Here is a 22,088-nt window from a genome sequence, read left to right on the forward strand (position 1 = left end):
AAAGTTTTAAGAACTAGACTCCCTTCGGTTAATACTCTCTGTCACAGGTTTAAACATTAAGAAAAACATTTCCTTACACAAATCGAGCCCCCGTTTTCAGTAAGCATGTTAAGTTAGTATTATGGTAGTGGGCTTGTATAATCTGTGTATCTGTAAAAATCCATTTACCGTAATCAGAACATATTTATGAATCCCTTTAATTAGGAGCTGTACGTTGCCGACACAGTTTTTTTTTTCAAAGAAACATTTCTCATCTAAGATGACAAGTAAACCCCCTTATACTATATATTGTAAAAAAGCTGAATATTTAAAGTTTTAGTACAGTAGCAATAATTTACTCGAAGGATGAAAGTGTGTACATTTTGGGTAAAAAAATCTCAATTTGGTATTAATGACAAAGTTAATTTAAGTCAAATTGAAAAGCAATTGCAATTGAAACGCGTCCCAATGATTTTAAAAGAGATGTTTGACTGACCCGCGTGGTTCACAAAATATGTAAGTAAGAAAACTGACCCAGCAGATTGATATTTACAATTTTTCTCATCTTTTGTACACATCAGTAAATCGATCTGCAAAATCTAAAAGCTACCTGAAAAGTGTCAAAAGAGACGACGTTTGAAAAAATCCGCCCACAAGTTGACGTGGCACATCTTTAATTTGACTAGGATCATCATTAGAAACCAGCAAACATAATGCAATCGACAACTATTGTCAAGGACATAGCTGCTTACTAAGACAAATGACACAAACCATTATAATACAAATTTTTGCTATCATTTAAGCACATTAGATTGAAACTCACAGACATTGCATACACGAAAAATTCGACTTATGTTGAAAAAAAAGCTGAAAAAGCTGAAATGATTTGACTAAAGTGAGGAAGTTGGCCCTTAAAGTTCCATCAAAACTTCGGTTTGAGAAACCGAGGGGCATTGTCTTAAGGAGGTAACAAACACAATTCCCTAACAGCGAACTTTTCTGTAAAGATATTTTGGCAAAATACCGACAATTTCGCTACTTTACAATACACCTTGGGGTAAATCATCCATAACAACAGCCTTACTGCCTTGTGCTCATCATGACTTTTATCCGGTCAGCAAGTAGTCTACAGAGCAAAACTCGGTAAGGATTTGGCTATGGATAACGTACCAGCTGACGTATTATAAACTAGCAAAGTAATTTGTCATTGTCATCCAAAAAGGTTTAAGCTTGTAAGAAGAATTTAATTCATTATAAGGGCGCCTTCATTATTTACCCCTCTCGTGCTCTCCCCTTCGGGTCGTCTTTAATAAGTAACATATTTAAATCACCTGCCAGATTGCACCAGACTTCACCTTTGCACAAATTAATCACCCTAATTTTTCACGGGATCTAGGATAAACTGAACTGTTGTGAATTCGTCATTTATTATTACAGAAAAATTTATGTTCATTGCCTTCAGGCTTTTCATTGGAAGCTGGCAGCTGGAGAAATGACACAAGGTCACAGGTTTTCCATTTCTGCATATTCTTTGGTTTTCAATCTCTGGCAAACTGACAGCTGTTTTTTACAAAATGTATTTTCATTGCTTGGTTGTTGAATATTGTGACTCAAACACTGGTATTGCAACAATTACATAAAAATACCATGTCGAATGTCATTTTCAAACAAGTTTATTGAGTGCAAAATAAATGGAAACCACTCTCAGATTACACCATAACACACGTCAATTTCTCAAAATTTCTATGGGAGAGGGGGACACTCTCGTACTCTCCCTCTTGCGGTGTTCTAATAGTTTTACTTAGAAAATAAACAAATTTAAGCTCAGTAAATAGGCAAATTAAAACACCTCTTAGATTGCACCTGATTGCACCATTGTAGACACCAATTTCTCAAAACTTTTTCACGTAATGAATCCCCCTCTAAGACTTTCGCCTCAACCTCTCACGTGTTCTCCCCCATGTGCTTTCAAAGTCTGCCCAGCCAGATATCCTAGTGAAAACCTTCTAATTATATCCTTCCAAATTAAACAATATTATACGGTTGGATACTGATTATAGCGCGAACTTTTAAATCCATTTTTGGTTGTCACTTTGAATTTCATTTTGTTGGTTTCATCTTTTTCAACCGTCATGAGATAACTGATAATAATCTAGCAGGGTACTTTAGGATTTGAAAACAATTTACTATTGCAGTATTTTTTTAAATTTTACAAATGCATGTAATGGTATTTAACTCTTCTAATTGGGGGGGGGGGGGTAAGTCAAAATTTCTGAGTCTGGGGTGTTGGTTAGGGAGGGGTGTTCCTCGAAATTTCGTAGTTTCGGATCAAAGTCCTCCGATCCCCAAGCCGTAAATAATGACGGCTCCCTAAGTACCTGTACTCTGCGATTTGCGATAATATGTGTTGTTTCCTGTTAATTACCAGGCGATGATGATTACTCATGCTACGCTTGCACATGGCCAGGGGAAGACAACTGTCTCTCTCCCAGTGACAGTACATCAACTTGTTCTGGCTCGCAGTGCTCGGTGAGTGCCCTGAGGCTTACTATACACTTCACTGTACGTTACAATAGCATTTTGACATTTATTTGATTCCAGCGGGCAAAGTCAATGGCTCAGACAATGAATTTTAGTCTATCAGCTGTAATGTCAAACTGTTATTGTCACGTTAATCAGTGAAACATGAGACAAGTTACACAGTATAAATTTTGTAACCAAGTTAAATCTGGCAGCCGTTTGCTTACCAGTTCCAGATGAACTGGAACAGCGCCATTATTAGATAGAACTTGGGTCTTACAAATGACTATCAAGCAGCGTTCGGCAATGGCGCCGTATTCAAATACGCCTTCGCCGCGTAATTTTCCCTTGTTTTGATGATGCTTCCATTCTATCAGACTTGAGAAGTTCTAGTCCTTTTACCGCACAAAACATTTGAAAGCTTGGAAGAACTCCACGCTCTTTATATTCATATGACTTTAATAGCAACTCCTTCAAACAATGATACCCTTTGGTATAAATCTTGCTAAGGGTTGCTGTACTGCTGCATAAACTTATGCGCTCTGGCCCCATTTACAGCTAGCTTCCTCAATGGTAAACATTATCTTTAATTCTAACAATCTGCTCATTATCATCGTCCTCTCAAACAACGACAAAGTTTGCAGGAAACGATACGGCTGTTCAAAGTACATAGGCAAAGAATGATAACACACGCCGGAAGCTGTGGAGGACCTGTTTCTTTGCCGTCCCTTTAGAGCATGAATCTGAACTATCTCCTCTCAGAGCATCACTTTTAGAACTTTTAGAACTGCAATAACTTCCCTTCAGAAACTTTCAATATTTAACATGGTAAGTCCCAATCACCGAGTCGTAATTATGAACGCCAAAGAACAGTGTCATCAGCATTGTCATGGTTACATGTTCAGTTTAATTGTTTACATTCCAAACAAATTCACCATTGATAGTTCTCGATTAATGTAAATTCTGTCAGTATTTCATTCTGCTGCCCGTTGTGAGCTGTTTGTTCTGAAATCCACTTATTTTCTCATACTTTGGAGTAGAATAATTGATATATATGTAAAGAGGAGACTAGAAACAAAAATCAGACGAAAGAAGACCATAAAACCAATCAAACGCAGGAAAGAAGAGATACAAAAGTTTAGCAGAGACACTGACAATACTATCTGTCTCATTATAGACAACTGCGACATACGATGGTGAGGCTCTTACATCGTTGACTCGACTTTGCCATCTAATATGCGCTGAAAGTGATACCACTGTCGGGGAAATTCGTAAGTTGACATCTGTCTTCTTTTAATGAACTAGCGAAATTACTACTTATCAACGTGTTGATTTTGAATTGAAATATGGCCTTATGAAATTGAGTGCGAGGTTGTTTAACTTGAAGTGGTATCTGACATGCTATTCAACTTTGACAGTTTGTCACAGTATTTAGGGGCTGTAAAGGGTTAGACACGGGTTTTTGTTGGTAATTGATGATACGCTTTTAAATCAGAAATCCTTCGTCAGAACGATGGCCAGTACGTTCTTTAATTAGCTATGCAAGTTCATCGAAGCCTTTTTCATACAAAGGAATCCCTGCAGCAACCTGAATTTAATGAAAATAATTAATAGTTGAAAATATTGCCATCGGAAAAGATGACATTTGAGTGAAATGTAATGGAATGACAACACTTAGCGGGCGGGCTAGACCCACTGCATCGAATGTTGCGAAGGTTATCATGTCATTTAAAATGGCCTTTCCAAAACACGATAGAAGAAACAATATCGATAAAAGTTGCACTGGGAAAATGTGAGAAAATAATTGAAACTAATCTTGCCAGGATGGCCTGTATTGTAGCCAGATGTTCCAGATAGTTTACAAACGTAGTACATACTTGAATATTTCGCTGCTTGAACTTCAGTTTTTTTAAGTTTCTCGCTTCCTGTACGCCCCTATGCATCTCACACTGACTCACATCTCACACTGACTCACACTGACGCCTAGCCTAGCGTTGTTTATTCAAGTCAGCAATCGAGTGCAAGCCATCGGGAAATGTCTGAATTTTTCATGCATCCTGTTTGTTACAGGCCAGCACTCTCTCTGTTAATTTTTTCTGTGCAATAACATTCTCATGACCAATATATAAATAAAGGGTTAATTGAATACCTTCTTCTGTAAGCACTGAAAGGATACAATAACACATGACAGGATACAATTTTTTTTGAAAATTAATGTACCAATCTCTTGATATATGTGTTCATATATACGTAGGAAAACAAGCAAAGTTGTCTGTCCCGGCTACGAAAATCATATGAACAAATAATTTGATAACTTACAAATAGAAGTTCTGATTTTAGTCTTTCCTGAGAACTTTAGAAAGTAGTTGCCAGTACTGTTCGGATAAGAATTGAATCAAAGCTTAGTGAGTCACACCAACACATTCAAAACATCTTCTTCTGGCTCACGGTTCGGTTCTAACTAATATAATTTCTTACAGAGAAGCAATTTAGTGAGTTCAGGAGAACAGCGCCCCCTCACGACGTTTTCACTGGTTCTTGTTTTACATGAAATTGAACTAAAAGAACATGATTTGTAAACTTCAAGTCTTAGCTAAATACATTGAATACGACAAGTTATTTGTCGGTGAGATTGCAAACAAGTGACATGTAGGTTTATTTAAATACCTTGCTGTACAATTTCGGCAACAAAGACAGATAATTGCATTGTTCACACTTACGAAAAATAAATGATGCGGGACTGACTTCGGAAAAATATTAATGTAAACGTTACTTTATAAACGCTGCCATATCCACTCTGTCCTCCCTGATGGAAATAAAATTTGGTTTCTCTCTATAACTCTATACTATTTACTGAGTCAAAATCATTCACATCGGTCGATGACATAGTGATCTGTCTGTTAAAAATTACTCTGATATTTTCACGAATTTGGTGATTGCAAACCGGAGCGTCTGGTCCGATGTACTAATGCGTTTGCACTGCCTTATGATGTCTAAGTAGGTATTCCGTACTTTACACACACTACGATAATACCTTTTTTGATATTTGTGTTTGTTTTCTCTTTCAGGTACTACTATCACTTGTTGCGATGGAGACAAGTGTAACAGCAACGTCTATTCCCCTTCTGGGCAGATTGTAATGTCGTTTGTGGCGCTGTTTGTTTCGGTTACCGCCGCTATTTACCACACCGCCCTGTAGGCGTCCTTGGTTCCCTAGGGCCAAGTTCTTAGATGCATTGTTGTTATATGTTTTGTAGATTCAACAACACTGGCCTGTACCCGCGCTATTTTTGAAAACTTATTGCTACTGCCAAATTTGTGTTTGTCAAGTCGAGATCATGGCACATAACTGTACATTTAACGAATGCCGCAATGTCAGACGATGGAAAATAGAAACCAACGATCAAATTCTGAAAGATGAAGCTGTCTAATATTTATTATTCAGCATAAAACGATGTAAAAATACCTTGATCCGTATCGTACTCTATCAGATCTATTGCTTTCTATGATTTTAACATTCAATCCAGTTATGTAGACTTATTCTATTGTTCTTAACGGAAAAAAAATTATCATGTAATGTGAAAACGTGCTGCATTGCCAATGTGTTTGATGTTCTTTTTATAGTCATCTGTTGTCCGGGTTAGTCAAAGAAATCGTATACATATCTCATGTCAGTGATTCTGGTGATTGGTAAGACAAAATCCAAATCAAGCATGTTAATACAAATACTGGCATTAAGGCTTGTTTTGATACTGTAATCATATGTTAATATTGGTTTTTGTCACTGAATGTTTCAATAAATGTAAAATCGGGGAACTTTTGATTTGGTTACTTTAGATGAATGTGAGATAAAATCACGACATTTCTAAAATCTTTCTCGCAATAATCCCTTAGACCACTATATGATTCAACTGTAAGTTTTTAAAAACTTATTTGATGTGAGTGTAATTTCGATGCTATATTGTTCCAAGCTTACGCTTGCGTCTTGTTGCGCAATAAAAATAAAATAAAATATGTAGATAAGCAATACACAGTATCATGAGAATTATTACACACAGTTTCACATAACAATTTTCTTATACCCGACGTCTATACTTTGCATAGGGGACCCATGAAGAAAGAGCTGCCACTTTTATTTCGATCACAACATGTTATTGCTATCTATGGTACCAATTTTGTAACCTCTTTAAGCTGACGGTGCATGAATGATACGTTGATGGATACAAACTGTAATATCCGGTCTTGTAGTAATTTTGTTTTGTGTGTTAAGTTAATTTCCCCCTGGTGTTAGGCCACTGGTCATAGCATCTCCACTATTTGAAAAGTTTACCAACTTGAAAGTCGTGGTAAAGTGCGTTTAGCGAGAAACTTGTATGTGTGACTGTGTGTGTGTGTGTGTGTGTGTGTGTTGTGTGAGTGTGTGTGTGTGGGAGAGAGAGAGAGAGAGAGAGAGAGAGAGAGAGAGAGAGAGAGAGAGAGAGAGAGAGAGAGAGAGAGAGAGAGAGATGTCTGTGTGGAAGGTACATCTGCCCTCAAAGGCAAAACAATGCCGATGTAATTTCGCAGCTACAGGAAATGGTATGCACCGATAAAATGTAGTTGTATCTACATATGGATCGGTGATGTGTTGTTAATGTTTATCACTCCAGAATCCTAAAAATAACATGCTAAATGATCAAAATCTGCCCTCATACAACAACAATTTAGTTGATGCCAAAATTTCCGAATTTAGTCGCAAAACAAGTGGCATTCTCTTTCGCAAGTAGAGCATCTCGACATATTGAAGAAAAGCACAACAATTTTAATACAAGTAAAAAATAATATGTCACCAATTTTGGTCTCTATCACCTAACGTAACAACAAACTAATTAGCAAACGATCTGACAAGTCGCTTCTGAGGTTTATGAGACAGTGAAGCTCGTCACCATTTTAGACCAACATTTTCATTTGAACAATATCGAATTGTCACTCCAGAATATGCATCTACACACCAAATTGCTGACGTAACACACGGACAATGACTTCCATAAAGTGTAAAGTGATACCGAAATAATCCTTTAAATAGAAGGAATGGTTCGTAGCAGGGGCAAAACGTCTTGTTTCCTTTTAATTGATTATGCCCGATTTGAAGGCAAGACAGTTAAATTAACATAGCTGGAATTAAAGTAATCGATAGAGTTAATGTTAAAAAGCCTAAAGAGAAAACTTCGATTCACAGAGATACTGGTAGTATACAAGGAAGCATAAGTAGAGAGGCATGGAAGTGGTTCCGATGTCCATATAGATAGGGACTTGGGAAATTGGCACCGACCATCATCGTTTGAACTGCTAATGAATATATTTGCATTGGTTAGAACGCAAATTCAGATTCCGAGTAATCTAAAGTAAAAGATGTGACTTTTACCAGCCGTTAGAGACGACCATTTTGCAAACACAACTATTTGACGATTTTGTTCGTCAAAGAGCAACTTCATTTATCCCGTCGTTTTTCGAGATGAACATGAAATCGGACGGTGCATCTCTTGGTACTACCACAATAAACCTATGTAAAACTGCTCCAGACTGAAAGTTTCCCTTTATCGCATGATTGAATTCGATTTGATTGCACTATTTAAGCTCACCTTCTCGTCATGCAAACAAGTAGAGATCATTTGTAACGCGCCTGATTTATACTTGATGTCAATAGAAATTTAACCTATGTCGCTGGCTAGACTGTCGCCTATACTATCAGAACGACGCTCAAGCCAAACGCTGGGTTTGCTTACATTTGCGGAGAGCAACACGCGTAGTAACCAGGATAAAAGTCTTCACGTGGAGCCCTTGGGTCCCCTTTGAAATGATAATGAAGTTTGACCGTTAAGTTTTCTTCAAAGCAACAAGAATCATGGCAAAATGGAATTGCAGACACAATGGATTTGAGACGAGCTAAGCAAGTAGCCTTAAAACTGATCTAAAGGTTTAGGGTGAATTAAGAACATTGGCATCTCGCCGGGACAATGCATGGAAGAATGTTTTAACACTTTCCCCATAATTTTTTATATGTTATCTCGAGTAACTTTGATGAAATTCGTTACTCGTTTCTCGCTTCTTTGCGTTAAAAACGTATTTCATGCACAGAATATTTAAATTATAATATCACAATCTGCTAACAGGGACTCGTAAGGAATTTCATATTAATCTCAAACCAAAGTGGCGAATCTGTGCATCACAAAATGTATACAAAATCACCATTTATATGATCATCGCCTAAATAATAAAACGTTTCTGACGATAATGTGACTCTGACTTGAAATGAGGACTGCGTTCAAGAGTGCCTGGTTGCTTGGAATAAAGATTATATTCAATCTCTTTAGGCATCTGAAAAAAAACGACGTATAGGAACAAAATCAAGGAAATTCTGAACAATTACAACACGCCCTCTCACTTCACTACAGCGCATGAGAGCAAAGAAAAGTTCTTATTTTGAAGAGACCAACGGAAGGATTTCACTTTCACAATTATTCATTCGATTCATCGCTTTTTTGTGACACCATTTTGTCAGGACACATGAGTTATTGCACTTTTGGCGCAATACACCATGCAAGGAACCTGTGTAGGCTACATCAAAATCGTTTGTAAAGCGCAGTTCTACGTAGTCTAGAACCTCGACTTCGTCTTTCATCCTTCGGAGTGTGGATGCAGGCCATTGGACGGAGTCGAGGTTCTAGACTAAGTTCTAAGTTGCGTCATCAATCGCCAACCTTACATTGTTATCGAAAATTATTTTACAGGTCGTTTTGCTTGTCTACGAATGAAACGTTTTGCGTATAACACCACACGTATTAAACATGATGAAAGTCGTGCAGAAATGCACGCGATTGCCCATATTTGGACAAAGTGTACCTAGGCATGAATAAGCAAATTATTCCAAATACAATTTCATAGGGCGCTTCCCATTTGGCGTTACACAGGAATGTGGCTAGGGGATATGATAAGAAGAATATTATAACTGCATGGGCAGGGCTGACTGCTGGTTCACTTTAAGAATGCTGTGTCATTTCGAGATCTATGTAGGATGGAGAATGCATTCAAAGACAGTCTATTTTTAACAATGAATGCTGCCGGTATATACTTTATCAAAAAGGGTAATTTATTTGAATTAGCTTTGATAAAAGCATACCTTTACAGGTACATAATAGGTAAAAAAATCAAAACAATATTTTGTGAATTGCGATTGTTTTTATTACGTTATGACATGTATTACGTCGATCTTGTCTTCTCACGCAATACAGATAGTCTTGATAATTGACGGACAGTTTTATTCAGACAAGAAGATAATTTGGGCATGCAGGGATTTATTTCAATTATCATTACCTTAGCCGTTATTCTGAAAGTTTAATATATTTTATATATTATACTGTTAAATCAAAATAATTGTTGGTTGTCTATAATTGGCGTACAAGGGGTATGCCCCATTATTCTTCAAACATTATTTGTGATTTATCGAACATATTCATCATAAATGATGTACACAGAAAGGCGACACAGAGGGAACACAAATGCTAGCACCGTTGTTGTCACCTCGGGAAGATTCAAACGAGCACTGTTGCTTGTGGCAAGTTACATGCAGCAATAATCATGAAAAGCCTGTCCTCTTTTTATAAAGCTAACGTTCATGTTCTTCACAACTACTGTTACTCGGTCATATTGGCGTCCTTCAACCACAGTGACGGGTCCCTCCAACTGGAGAGATTGTGCTTAAACCCATGTTCCGTCATCGAATTTCGTTTTGTTAGCAATTTTAGTATGTCAATATAATTTATAATAATAATAATAATAATATTGGGTTCTTATATAGCGCACATATCCACAAGTACATGTGCTCAAGGCGCTTTACAATTATTATTACCCCTGGTCACTGGACCTAATATGATACCACTCAACTCCCTGGGGAGCAAACTACAGCTCACATGTGCAGCCAATAAGCGCAGCAGAGCTAAACCACACACATTACAACCACTGTCCTACCAGGTACCCATCACTCTGGGTGGGGAGGAGCAATGAGGAATAAAGTGCCTTGCTCAGGACACAACACCATGGCCATGCCGGGGCTCGAACTCACCATCCTGTGATCGTGAGTCCACTGCTCTAGCCACTGGCCCAAGATGCCTCCCTTATTTGACGTTCTTGTTCCGCAAAACCCTTGCTTGTCTTGCTCGATTTATGTCTGTGTTTGTAATTCTGTGTTTGTCCTACCAACATTCACGTCCCTCATTCTAAAACCCATGTTTGCTCACTTGTCACCTCCCGTTTCTAAAAACTAATGTGCTCGTGTTCGTGTGTATCAAACCTAGTTTTGTGCCAGGTAAACTCACATTTCTCTGTAAATGAAAAGTATTCCAAATATCTTCTTTTATATTAACTAAATATCATAAGCAAGGTCTGTTTATATAGTACGGGGTAGAGAGAAACCTCGGTTTCAATGAGACACGTCCTTATTTGCATTTTCATCAGCCTAGAAGAGGAAATAAGATACGGGAATGTAGGGCAGGCATACTGTATCCCATCATTCTTTAATATTCTCTGGAGGTGTGCTGCCTTAAGTTGGGGCTTATATTTTCAACATTCGCCTTTATTTATGGCAATACAGTCTGATTTTCCATTGCACACAGTGCTTTCGCCGCAATGATAGACCCTTGAGAACGTATTCCTGGATTTATTTACGACAAGATATCGCACATGTAAATGACATATAGTATCGCTTGGTTAATGAATTTGGAAACCTTGACATAAACCACGGTGAAGTGAACTTGGTAAAGGTATATCCGAAAATGCTCAGAAAGTATTAAACCCACATGTTCACGTGCATGAGCGCTGTTGATGTACCATATATGAATGGAATTAGCTTAGCAAAATTTGTTTAAATGGTTGGGTACATGTATATTAACAATTACAACAAAATGGTAACGTTGCAAAGTGGTAATATGTAGTCCGAATGTTTGCTCAGGATGGATGGACCGACATGCAAGTTCCTCGCCTAGAATATTTCTGTAGGTATTGTAAATCATAACAGAACGGTGATCTGGCAATGTATGAAGCTAAGTTGTACGAGCACGAGAGTAACACGTGACTTGATTTGAAATGATCGCAGGGCCTATATAGAGAGAAATATACTGTGCATTTTAAGTAACAATTTTGCTAGCATCATTATGTTTGCAAATAAGCCATGGTTCAATAAGGTAGAAATATGGAAGGAGGGTTCAAGTTCATACAAACAAGCACTAGTGTCAGTATGTTGAATCAATGACAAGATATTACACCTTCATCGCAAATATGCAAGTAAGCCCAAACTTAATAATAAGTGAAAATCACGTGTATGTTAATGAAAGGCGAAAAATTACAGATGAATTTGTTCGTCCTTTGCAGCATTGTGATGTTGTTGTTTGAAGAACTAAATATACAGCTAAATTAAGGCTCTTAAAGATCTTAAAAAAGCCGTGAAGCAATTTTCTTTAAAGTGAAATTTATTGAAGCTAATTACTTCTGATTATTAAGTAAAAACTTTAAAAGATTACAGGAAACTTATTTTAGCTGGGACGGCTCAAAAAGTGCTAAATTACAGCCTCCAGGGAGTCTAAGCAGGAGGTTCTTCTATGGCTGCGGGCTTGATGTTGATCCGATTCATGCATACTTCACAGAGCCAATCCAGCATGAGCGTAAAGGTCCAAAATAGTCTTGAAGTTAACACTGACGCGATCCCAAATTGTCTAAAAATAGACTAAAATCTTTACCATCTCATATTTACACCAAAAAGGACACTGCTTAGAGTACAAGAAAAATTTAGAATACAAGAAAAACTTAGAATTTCTTTCGATATGCTGATTACTGTTCTTAAATATTTTCACTTGTAGTAAACATGACTTCTGGGAATTTCTAATTTTGACTAATTACACTCAAGGTCGTGAAGGAGAATGACCTACTTAACAATATCAGTTCGTAATGTGAGTGCTCGAGCCCTTGACAAAGGTTTAGTTTTTTTGTCTTCTAGACCATCGTGAATATTACTCATGGCGGAAAGGTTTCGCATCTTCTCCTCTTGTTGATCCAGCTGTTGACTTTGCTGTCGTAGCAATTCACCCTGTTCGGTGATAAGTTGCTTACGGTGGGCAACATCGTCTGCCAACGCTGCCAATCTGTTATTATTGTACGCAGAGTTTCTTTCTAGACGGGAAAGCCTTGCTTCAACAGGATCTTCGACCGCAGCTTCAGACAAAAATAAATATTACTGCTTTATATACTTGCAATGTTAACTTCTTAATCTTGAACGTTAATGTTGGTAGTATACGGGACTGTGTGGTACTGTGTCTATTCAGCATATAGTACAATGACGACTGATTGGCACCATTTAACGCACACAAGATGTTTGAACTAAAATTCTGGTACCAAAAATTTGTGTTTGAATCATGATTATTACAGTGAAAAGTGCTGAAAACTCTATTTATTATCTCTATGTAGCAATTTGGGAGTCAATGATAGAATTCTCAACAAATATTACAATTACATCTTTGCCGGCACGCTACTTGTATGAATTAGCGATGAAGCATGTTCAATAATTGAAGCTCTCACTGTCAGTTTTTGTGCGAGGCAATGGTTTTACGTTATCATTATACAGTTAAACGTTGGGCTTTGAGGTCACTCGGTTGTAATTTCAACTTAATAATTTTTCATGCTTCAGCGTGACATGCTCAAGCTTGTAAAGATGATTTCTCCCCAATGCATTTCGTCAACAGCCGCCGTCTCGCTGTGAGTTCACGGAACATTAGGGAAAGAATGCATTAACTTCCATGGTACCTGAAACCCTGGTCCTTGTTGACCAACTCGGGTGACAAACAGAAGACTTTTAATCCCCCAAGGTGGTAATGTTACATTGTTACTTTTACCTTATCCAACTGGTGCCATAGGAAAGGCAGGTCTGTGAAATTGATCCTCTGATAACTAAGTAGGGAAGTAGGGTATTCCCAAGTTAATGGAGCTTTCCCGTAATGAAGTTTAATGAAAACATATACTGCAAAGAAGTGAGGACAAGTTCCTTCGGTGTTGTCAACTTCATTATCACCACACTTGAGCCGAAACAACGTGCTTGTGTTGGTATAATGTGCACAATTAATGTAATATTAAACTTTCAGGAATCATAGACAGGAAATTGGCAGTTTTTCAAAGGCTGGCTTTTCGAAGTTGTAAATATAAGTGCTGTAAAACCTAATATCACATTTCAGAGGGAAAGTAGAAGCTACTCTTAAAAATGTCCTAGTATTCCCACGCTGCATCAAAAAACACAATTAACTCTTGTTGCCAGCTTTTATTCTCCTTTCCTTTTGACAACTAGACAAAAATCACGAATCCTACTCAGTGCCCGGCTATTATTAGTGAAATTGCCCGAAGAGTGCAAGAGAAAAATTCAAGCGCTCGCTAAACATCGAACATTGCCCAGATGTAACTGATAAAAGTAAACCTTGCTATTTTCTAACACATGTTTCTAAAAACGCCAACGCTGTTAGATTCATCTACGTCACCACAACCAAATATTATACTATAATCCTGTCGTACTAGAGCTTGTCTTGTCGCATACCCGAGGAATATGGTGATAGATCACACAGCCGATAAAATCAATATTTCTTGACAAAGTAACAGAACACTATCACAACTGACTAAGGTGTGATCTGGTCAAATGCTATTACTTTGTAAGAGACGTTATAATTTATTTTATTTTATTTATTTAGCACTTAAAAAAACATACAGCACAAACAAGAAAAAGAAAAAATATGAAAATGCTGGGATAACACAAAAAAGTACATTGTGGTACCAAATAATGTAAGGGAATTTACGGACATTCTACAAACATTGTATGGACAGTGTTGATCGTTTTTCGGTAATAAGTGTCCCTTAGTGTATCGCATGTTTCTATCGAAGTACTCTGTGCGCGTTAACTTGTGACGACCTTGTAATGTTATCTCAGTGAAAATGCTCATAAGGTAACGGTTCGACCTGAGCCTTTTCTTTCGGTAGTTTAAAACACAAGAGAAGCAGTGACCTTCAAATTAAAAAAAAAATAGATTTTGAGAAAGATTACTCACCAGCGTCTGGCATTGTAATGGTAATACTATCTCGTATTGAGTTGATCTCTTCTCTTTGCTCAATCAGTTTTCTAGTTTGGTTTGCAAGGATCTGTTGTTGTTCTTCATTCTCACGCTTAAGTCGCGTAAGTTCTGCTTCTAGGACTTCAGATTTGGCCCTGCCTTCGTCCTTGAATTGGTCAAGTGCGTCGGAAATATTAGCGATATATCTCTGACTTTTCACTAAGCTTTCATCGTGTCTTTGGAGCTGTGCCTTGGCTTCACTCAAGTCCTCTACCAGTCCGTCACTCACGTTAGCAATTTTTTCAATACTGGAAACCTGCTTGTTCAGGGCATCTCTCACCGTGCTCATGGCCGTTACAGTGTCCTGGCGGCCTGGGCAAGTCTCGTCGTCGTTGGCTGGAAATGTGAAGACATAGGCACACACATCGGATCTGTAACAATAGTCATCATTGGATGGGCAATCACGCTGACCAAGATAAGTGACAGCAGCCTGTGTAAGTTGGTTGATGCAGAAGAGCAACGCTATAGTCTTCAGTAGAGCCATAGTAGTTTCGCACTTGGATGAAAATAAAGCGTTATTGTTGTAAAACTTGCCTTTATATACAGTGCGAACTTTATCAATATTGAAAAAGAAATTTGAATATTAGGCATTGTCAGTCAAGTAGTTTCCTGTTCTCGAGTAGTCACATCTGATATTGTGTTATTTTTGCCCGAGAACTATGTCAATGCTTGCTTATACAGTTGCTGGACGGAAATGTTTAAGTATCTGGTAGATAAGCTTAACATGACCCAAAGAAAAGCAAACTAAGGTGACCCGATTTGTGTTCGTCAACGGATGTAAGCTTATCGATTATCAATATCATATGACAGTAACCCTCCCGTGATTTGATGTATCCGCCACTCTTGAGTTTACCGACTCCGTAAATAATGTTTATAATCATTTTAATGCTCCAGAATGCCCTTAATGCATAGCAATGCTCAACTGTACGCCTTTGATTGTTTGTTCATATGAGAATAATCAAATAATAAAGAAAAAGGATAGGCTCACCATGCTTGATTTTTTACAAATGTACGATGATAAGTTAGGGTTCTTTTAGCGAAATTCACTTAAAATCAACAAAACAAAACCATTCATTTGAAGTTTATGTAGAGAATGATATTTTCACATTCTCATCCATCGTACAAAAACAAAAAAGTAAACCTTTGAACAGCAAATACTCTAATTTAAAGGACAAAAATGTTACTAGATCGAATTATTTTTCACCAAATTTAACATTATAAGACCAGAACACCAGAGATTAAAATATAGAAATAACTGACGATGCGCTTACCATTAACGTTTATTTATGGGCAAGGGCGAGAGGAAAGCCAAAAATCAATGGGCGAGGCTTGTCGAGCCCATTAATGTTGGCTTTCCTCTCGCCCTTGCCCATAAATAAACGTTAATGATCAGCGCTGAGTCTGTTATTACAATTATATTATCAAGGAACCCCCAAAACCGTCAAAATTTACGAATATTTTGCGTGCGAATGACGACGGGGCCCCGGAACTTGCCAGTGAGGAGTGCGCGATGCAAAGATTTTGCAAATTCAGAGATATTTTTGAAAAAAGTGTCTACACTTGGCCCAAAAGTGCTCCATTTAATTTATGATTGATTATGATCTTTGTACAAATTACAATTTTCGTTTTTAGCTGTAAAATTGCTATGTTTACACAATTATTCATATTCACGGGCATGCAAAAAACATTATTGTGTATTTGTGGGCATTCACGTGATTCAGGTCGACCAATTAAAATGCGATGGACAGGGCATGGTAATATAATATAGAAATAACGGGCGACGCGCTGACCATTAACGTTTATTTGTGGGCAAGGGCGAGAGGAAAGCCAAAAATTAACGGGCGAGGCTTGCCTGGCCCGTTAATTTGGCTTTCCTCGAGCCCGCGCCCACAAATAAACGTTAATGATCAGAGCGGAGTCTTTTATTTCCACTATATTATCAGCAAACCCAAGAAAACCGTCAAAATTTCCGAAAATTTCAGGAGCGAACGACAACTGGGACCCTGAAACTGAGCAATACGCGACGCACTGTCACGCCCGCTGTAAAAAATGGCAAATCCGGGGATGTTTTCAGAGAAAAGTATCTCAACTTGACCTACAAGTGCTCCATTTTATTTGTGATTGATTATGATTTACGTTTGAGCTGTAAAGTTAATAGTAATTAATATGTAGTCTAACTTCGCCTTGTTTATCTATACTTTGTCGCTGTCAGTAAGAAATCTCAGCAGGGTGGCGTTAAATGCTACTGTCTTCAGGAAGTCCATGCTAAGTTGATTTCTTATATTTACGTTTGGCAAGGAGACTTCTCATATCTAAACCAAGCACCCTGTGGTTTATTAGCTCTTTATCAGTAAAATAAAGATGCCGCTTCTATACTTTAAGGTTTTCCAGTACTTGTTGCTATTGTAGTTTCTGTTTGATTACAATCAGTTATCTATGCACTTGCTTTGCCGCGGTTGTACTTTGAGTTGTTAATCTTATTATTCATATTCACGGGCACGTAAACAAACCATTACTGTGTATTTGTGGTCAGTCACGTAGTTCAGCTCGACCTATCAAAATGCGACGTGCAGGGCATGGTAATATAATGTAATTTATCAACCTTCTTGGATTGTCAATATTGTAAAACCTTTATGAGGAGTATCTTAGTCAAGTGCCTTTTGCTGAAAAAAATCATCAGGTCATCATGCTTAGTTTTTCACAAATTGGCAAAACGTAGCCAGAAATTCATAATTTTCATACTCTCTAAGCATTATCATTTTGTGTACTTTTCAGTAGGTGTAATTGACCTGGCCAGAATTGTATTAACTCAAATAAGCTTTGACTGATAAATCCAGACATTCCACTTGTGCATTTAAATGAATCAATTTAAGAATTTGCCTTTGGAATATGGCTCTACAGACTGCTGATGACAGGTAGTGCCTAACATTTGCGAGCAGAACTGTTCAATTCATGTCTATTTTTGCTTTGCGTGCATCCCCAAAAATATCCAGCTATATGAAAATTTGGGCGGGGAACTTGAAAAAAAGTTGATCATATAGACGGGTAAACTTGAAAATTTGAGAGGGTATTGAGTGGGTCTGAAAAAGCGTCTCTATAGCGATTCCTCCAATACCTTCCATTATATATGAACGTAGCCTACGAGCCCCATTCACGAGTTAAGTTATGTAGTTCTTTAATAGGCATCTTCAACTTTTGCAAAGGACGAACACAAATTCAGACGAATTTGTTCACTTTTCATTAATTTCTAACTCGTGATTGTCACTGATTATTAAGTTGTGCCTCATTTCACTCATATTTCTATGTACGTGTACCATGGCATTGATTCTTGTTGTATGAACATGAACCCTACCTTCGATATTTCCCCTCATTTTAACATTACCTGTGTACAAACCTTATGACAACGGCAGCATTGACAGATATAACAAACACATATTTGAAAACACCAAAATTACATAAAAGTTTTAAATTTCACATGTCATGAAATAGTTATGGCAAAACAGGTCGCCAACTTTACTCAACTCCAATTCACTCTTGGAACCTTTCATTCCGTATAAGAAGAAATTACTCCGTATGTACTGTAATTTCAAATCAAGTCACTTGTTTCTCTTGTGCTTGGACATCTTAGCAACATATATTGCCAAAACACCAATGGCATTCTGTTATAATTTACAGTACCTACAGACATATTGTAGTTGATGGACTTGAAAGTATGTCCATCTGTCTGTGTCGGCAAGTATACCTGTGGACAATTTTTTGAATAAAATCTACTTTTATGAAACCTTTATCAATCGTCATTGATCCCAGAAATCACTAAGACGTTAATTACCACTTTGCAGACACTTTGAAACAGATGTTCATATACTAGACTATTTGCACAAATTTAGCTAAACAAATTTCTATTCGTGTATGGTACATCAACAGTTCTCATACAAATCACTTTTGCGTTGTTAATACTTTCTAAGCCATTTTCCGGATATGCTTTGTTACATTTTACTTCAGAGTGATTTCTGTCAGTGGTTTCAAAATTCATTAACCAAGCGGTGACTATGTCATTTACAATGACTTGAAGCAAACAAGTCAAGAAGGGCGTTTTCAAGGGTCTGTCATTGCAGTAAAAGTATCGTATGCAATGGAAAATCAGACGTTATTGGAACAAAATGTGGCAAATATTGAACATATGAACTCTGATGTTGGCTGCACACTTCCAAAGTGTATTCAATACCTGCATTTATGTAACTGCTCTAGACAGATAGAAACGCACACAAGGCAGTATTTTATGAAATTCAAGGTTTCACTCAACTCTTCTAAATATACGGACCTTTCTTATGTTATTAAGTTACCACAAATCAGCATCATAGTTAATTGTTCACTTAAAACTAGGACTGTTCGTCTGAATTACTCAAACCAACAGTTTTATACCTGTTCTTAAAACTTAACCCTGCACCATTAAGTTCTGAAAAATTACATAAAAGTTTTAAATTTCACATGTCGTGAAATAGTTATGGCAAAACAGGTCGCCAACTTTACTCAACTCCAATTCACTCTTGGAACCATTTCATTCCGTATAGAAGAAATTTCACAGTATTGAAAAGGCTGTTGTAAAAGTTTACGACAATATAACACTATTACTTGATTCAATACGTCATGTCATCTTGGTTTTACTGGGATTATCTGCTACTTTCGATACCATTGACTATAATATTCCGATAACACGTCTGACTGATCTGGGCTTGCAGAGCACTAGTCTACACTGGTTTATGTCATATCTATTCACCGGATTCCAATCAGTAGTCATTGAGGGTCATCATTCATCTCAGCGCCCACTACTATTTGGGCCATTACTTTACTTAGGCCGTTACTTTTAACACTCTACATAGCACCCCTTGGTCTACTTATACGGCATCATGAGTTAACTTTTAATCAATATGCTGATGATAACCAACTCTATCTGGCATTCAACGAGAGGGAATTATCGACGGCCGCATCCAAGATTGAGGACTGCCTGTTGGACATCCAGGGTTAGATGAATTCGACAAGTTATGACATTACTGAATGATGAAAAGACTGAAATTGATCATATAAGGTGTCTATTTAGCTCTGTCCAGAATCCCATTGTCGTTTGCAGTTGGAGACAGTATCATGCATCCATAGGAATACGCTAAGAATGTAAGATTCATGTTTGACAGCACACATGAGTTTTGACATCATATCACCCGTCTCTGCAAGAACACTGATCGTCATATTCGACTTATTGTATTCATTGCTATATATCTTTCTCAGCAGACTTGTTTAGAACTTGTCCAGTTAACTTTTTCCTCAAAGCTCGATTATGCCAGTGCACTTTTGTATGGATTACCAGCACCCGACATCATTTTATTGCCGAGAATACAAAACTCTGCTGCACGTGTAACAGCACAGGTAAAGAAACGGGATCACATATCTCCTATTGCAATTAAATTTCACTGAGTCATGTATAGAATTAAATTCAAAATATTCTCACCTTTTAGGCTCTGAACGCTTCTGCGCCTGTATACCTGACTGCATCATCAAACGTAATAACCATTTCAGATCTCTCCGTTGACTCTTGTCTGACAATGAAACCGCATATCGGACAGATCTGCCGTTCAGCCACTTTTCATTTGCGTCGTATTGCACTTGTCCGTAAATATTTATCTCAACCCGCTACAGAGCAATTGGTTCATGCATTTATTACATCTCGAATAGATTTGTGTAATTCACTTTTACTGGGGCTCCCTAAGTACCAAATCAGCCGTATTCAACGGATTCAAAATATTGCCGCCAGAATTGTAACTCGTTCCAAAACCACCTCTCACAATGTTTTTTTATTTTTTCAGCGTCCTTGATCACAATTTTTGTGGATACTGACGCTTTATAAATAAATTATTATTATTATTATTATAGGAAATGGATTCTGTCTCAAATTCTGCGGTCACGACTCAAGTCCCCTGGTGATAGTTCATTTTTTATGCTGCTGCTACGTTGTGGAATGGGCTGTCAAGCCAAATCAACACCAGAAACCCACCTTTTTGACAGAACGTACAACTGTGTGACCCTATGTAAAGTGCCAGTGAACATTCTTTGTTCAAAAATTCATTGTTAAAAATATAGTATTTTGAAAACAATCTCATTCTTGAAATCAACCAGTCGTCAGCCCTTCACGCGTTTAAAATATTCTTCTTATCATATTCCTCAAGCCATATTCTTTTGTAACGCTACGCCGTCATATTTGTGTAATAATTTGCTGTATCACGCCCAGGCATACTTTGTCCAAATACGGGCAATCGCATGCATTTTTGCACTACTTTCTTTCCGGCAAACAAGCAAAGCCAACGCAGGACTTGAACATCGTTCTGATCTTAGAGGCGACATTGTAGCTGGTGACATCGTGTGATATTTCCATTGATATCGAGTGTGGACTACGCGCGTTACAAATGATCTCTGATTGTTTAAAAGATGAGAAAGTGAACTTAATAGTATAATCAAATCGAATCAAATCGAGTACAATCATGCAAAGGAAGGGAAGTTTTAGTTTGCAGCAAAGCATGTAGTCTCCGATTTCATGTTCAATCCGAAAAAGCGACAGATATGAATTGGCTTAGGGGCGACGTCAAAAAGTTCAATGTAGGATAAAAAACTTAATTCCCTTAGTTCTCCCCAACCCCCCCCCCCACCCCCCTAGAAACTTAATTGACTTATATTGAACCTGTTGCCAGGCTCTTCTATGTAAAGCAAAGCTAAGGATCAGTCAATTTAGGGGTGAAATAAAGTAATGCATCGTTAAAGCCCCACTAGCTGTAACTCTTGAAATTTGTTGACCTCAAATTATCTACCTATTCTCTCCTTTCTGAAATCTACCCTCTGAAGAGATATGAACTTTTACTGTATTAGGAAACCATTCCTTTCAGAAACATTTCACATGTAAATTAAAATTTTAACGGCCATTTAGATTTTCCGCCATTTTCAAAAATTGGTAATATTAAAAAGGAATCAGAACATACAATGTCATAGTTGAAAACATTCACCCTTATGTATTACAATTTGGACTACTCTGTGCAGTTTATATGAAGATTTCAGTGCAGATATGCATAGTATCAAGGTTTTAGCTTTTCTGCATGGGGCTGTGATTTAATGTTTGGGCGAACATTTAATCGCAGTGTAATCTTTATCTTGTTCAAAATTGCATATATAGCCCCGGCAGGTAGTTATAAGTGTGTACACAGACCTAAATGACTACATTGTCACCAACTTATTTTAGTTTGAAAGTAAAATCATAAAAATAATGCTAAAAGATAAAGCTAGTGGGGCTTAAGATTGGGAACACACTTTGTGTTTCATCAAATGTAAATACAACATACTAACAACAAACTTGAAGTTTATCAATGAATGAAC

General features: G+C 37.5%; 1 protein-coding gene and 1 long non-coding RNA gene across 2 annotated transcripts; one reads left to right on the plus strand and one right to left on the minus strand.

Annotated features, from left to right (window-relative positions):
• Positions 1 to 2,407: 2,407 nt before the first annotated feature.
• On the plus strand, positions 2,408 to 6,493 carry LOC139126315 (uncharacterized). The gene is made up of 3 exons (XR_011550526.1): positions 2,408 to 2,508; positions 3,677 to 3,770; positions 5,568 to 6,493. It is a non-coding gene; the product is annotated as an uncharacterized lncRNA (long non-coding RNA).
• Positions 6,494 to 12,454: 5,961 nt separating this feature from the next.
• Positions 12,455 to 15,165, minus strand: LOC139126477 (polyamine-modulated factor 1-binding protein 1-like). Its single transcript, XM_070692534.1, has 2 exons — positions 14,613 to 15,165; positions 12,455 to 12,741 (listed from the first exon to the last, which is right to left on the minus strand). The coding sequence occupies exons 1-2, from the start codon at positions 15,157 to 15,159 to the stop codon at positions 12,455 to 12,457; spliced, it is 834 nt and encodes a 277-aa protein (XP_070548635.1). The 5' UTR covers positions 15,160 to 15,165.
• Between the last annotated feature and the right edge of the window lie 6,923 nt (positions 15,166 to 22,088).

This window comes from Ptychodera flava (genome assembly GCF_041260155.1).
Source record: "Ptychodera flava strain L36383 chromosome 3 unlocalized genomic scaffold, AS_Pfla_20210202 Scaffold_27__1_contigs__length_13241970_pilon, whole genome shotgun sequence".
In the NCBI taxonomy this organism is placed as follows: domain Eukaryota; kingdom Metazoa; phylum Hemichordata; class Enteropneusta; family Ptychoderidae; genus Ptychodera; species Ptychodera flava.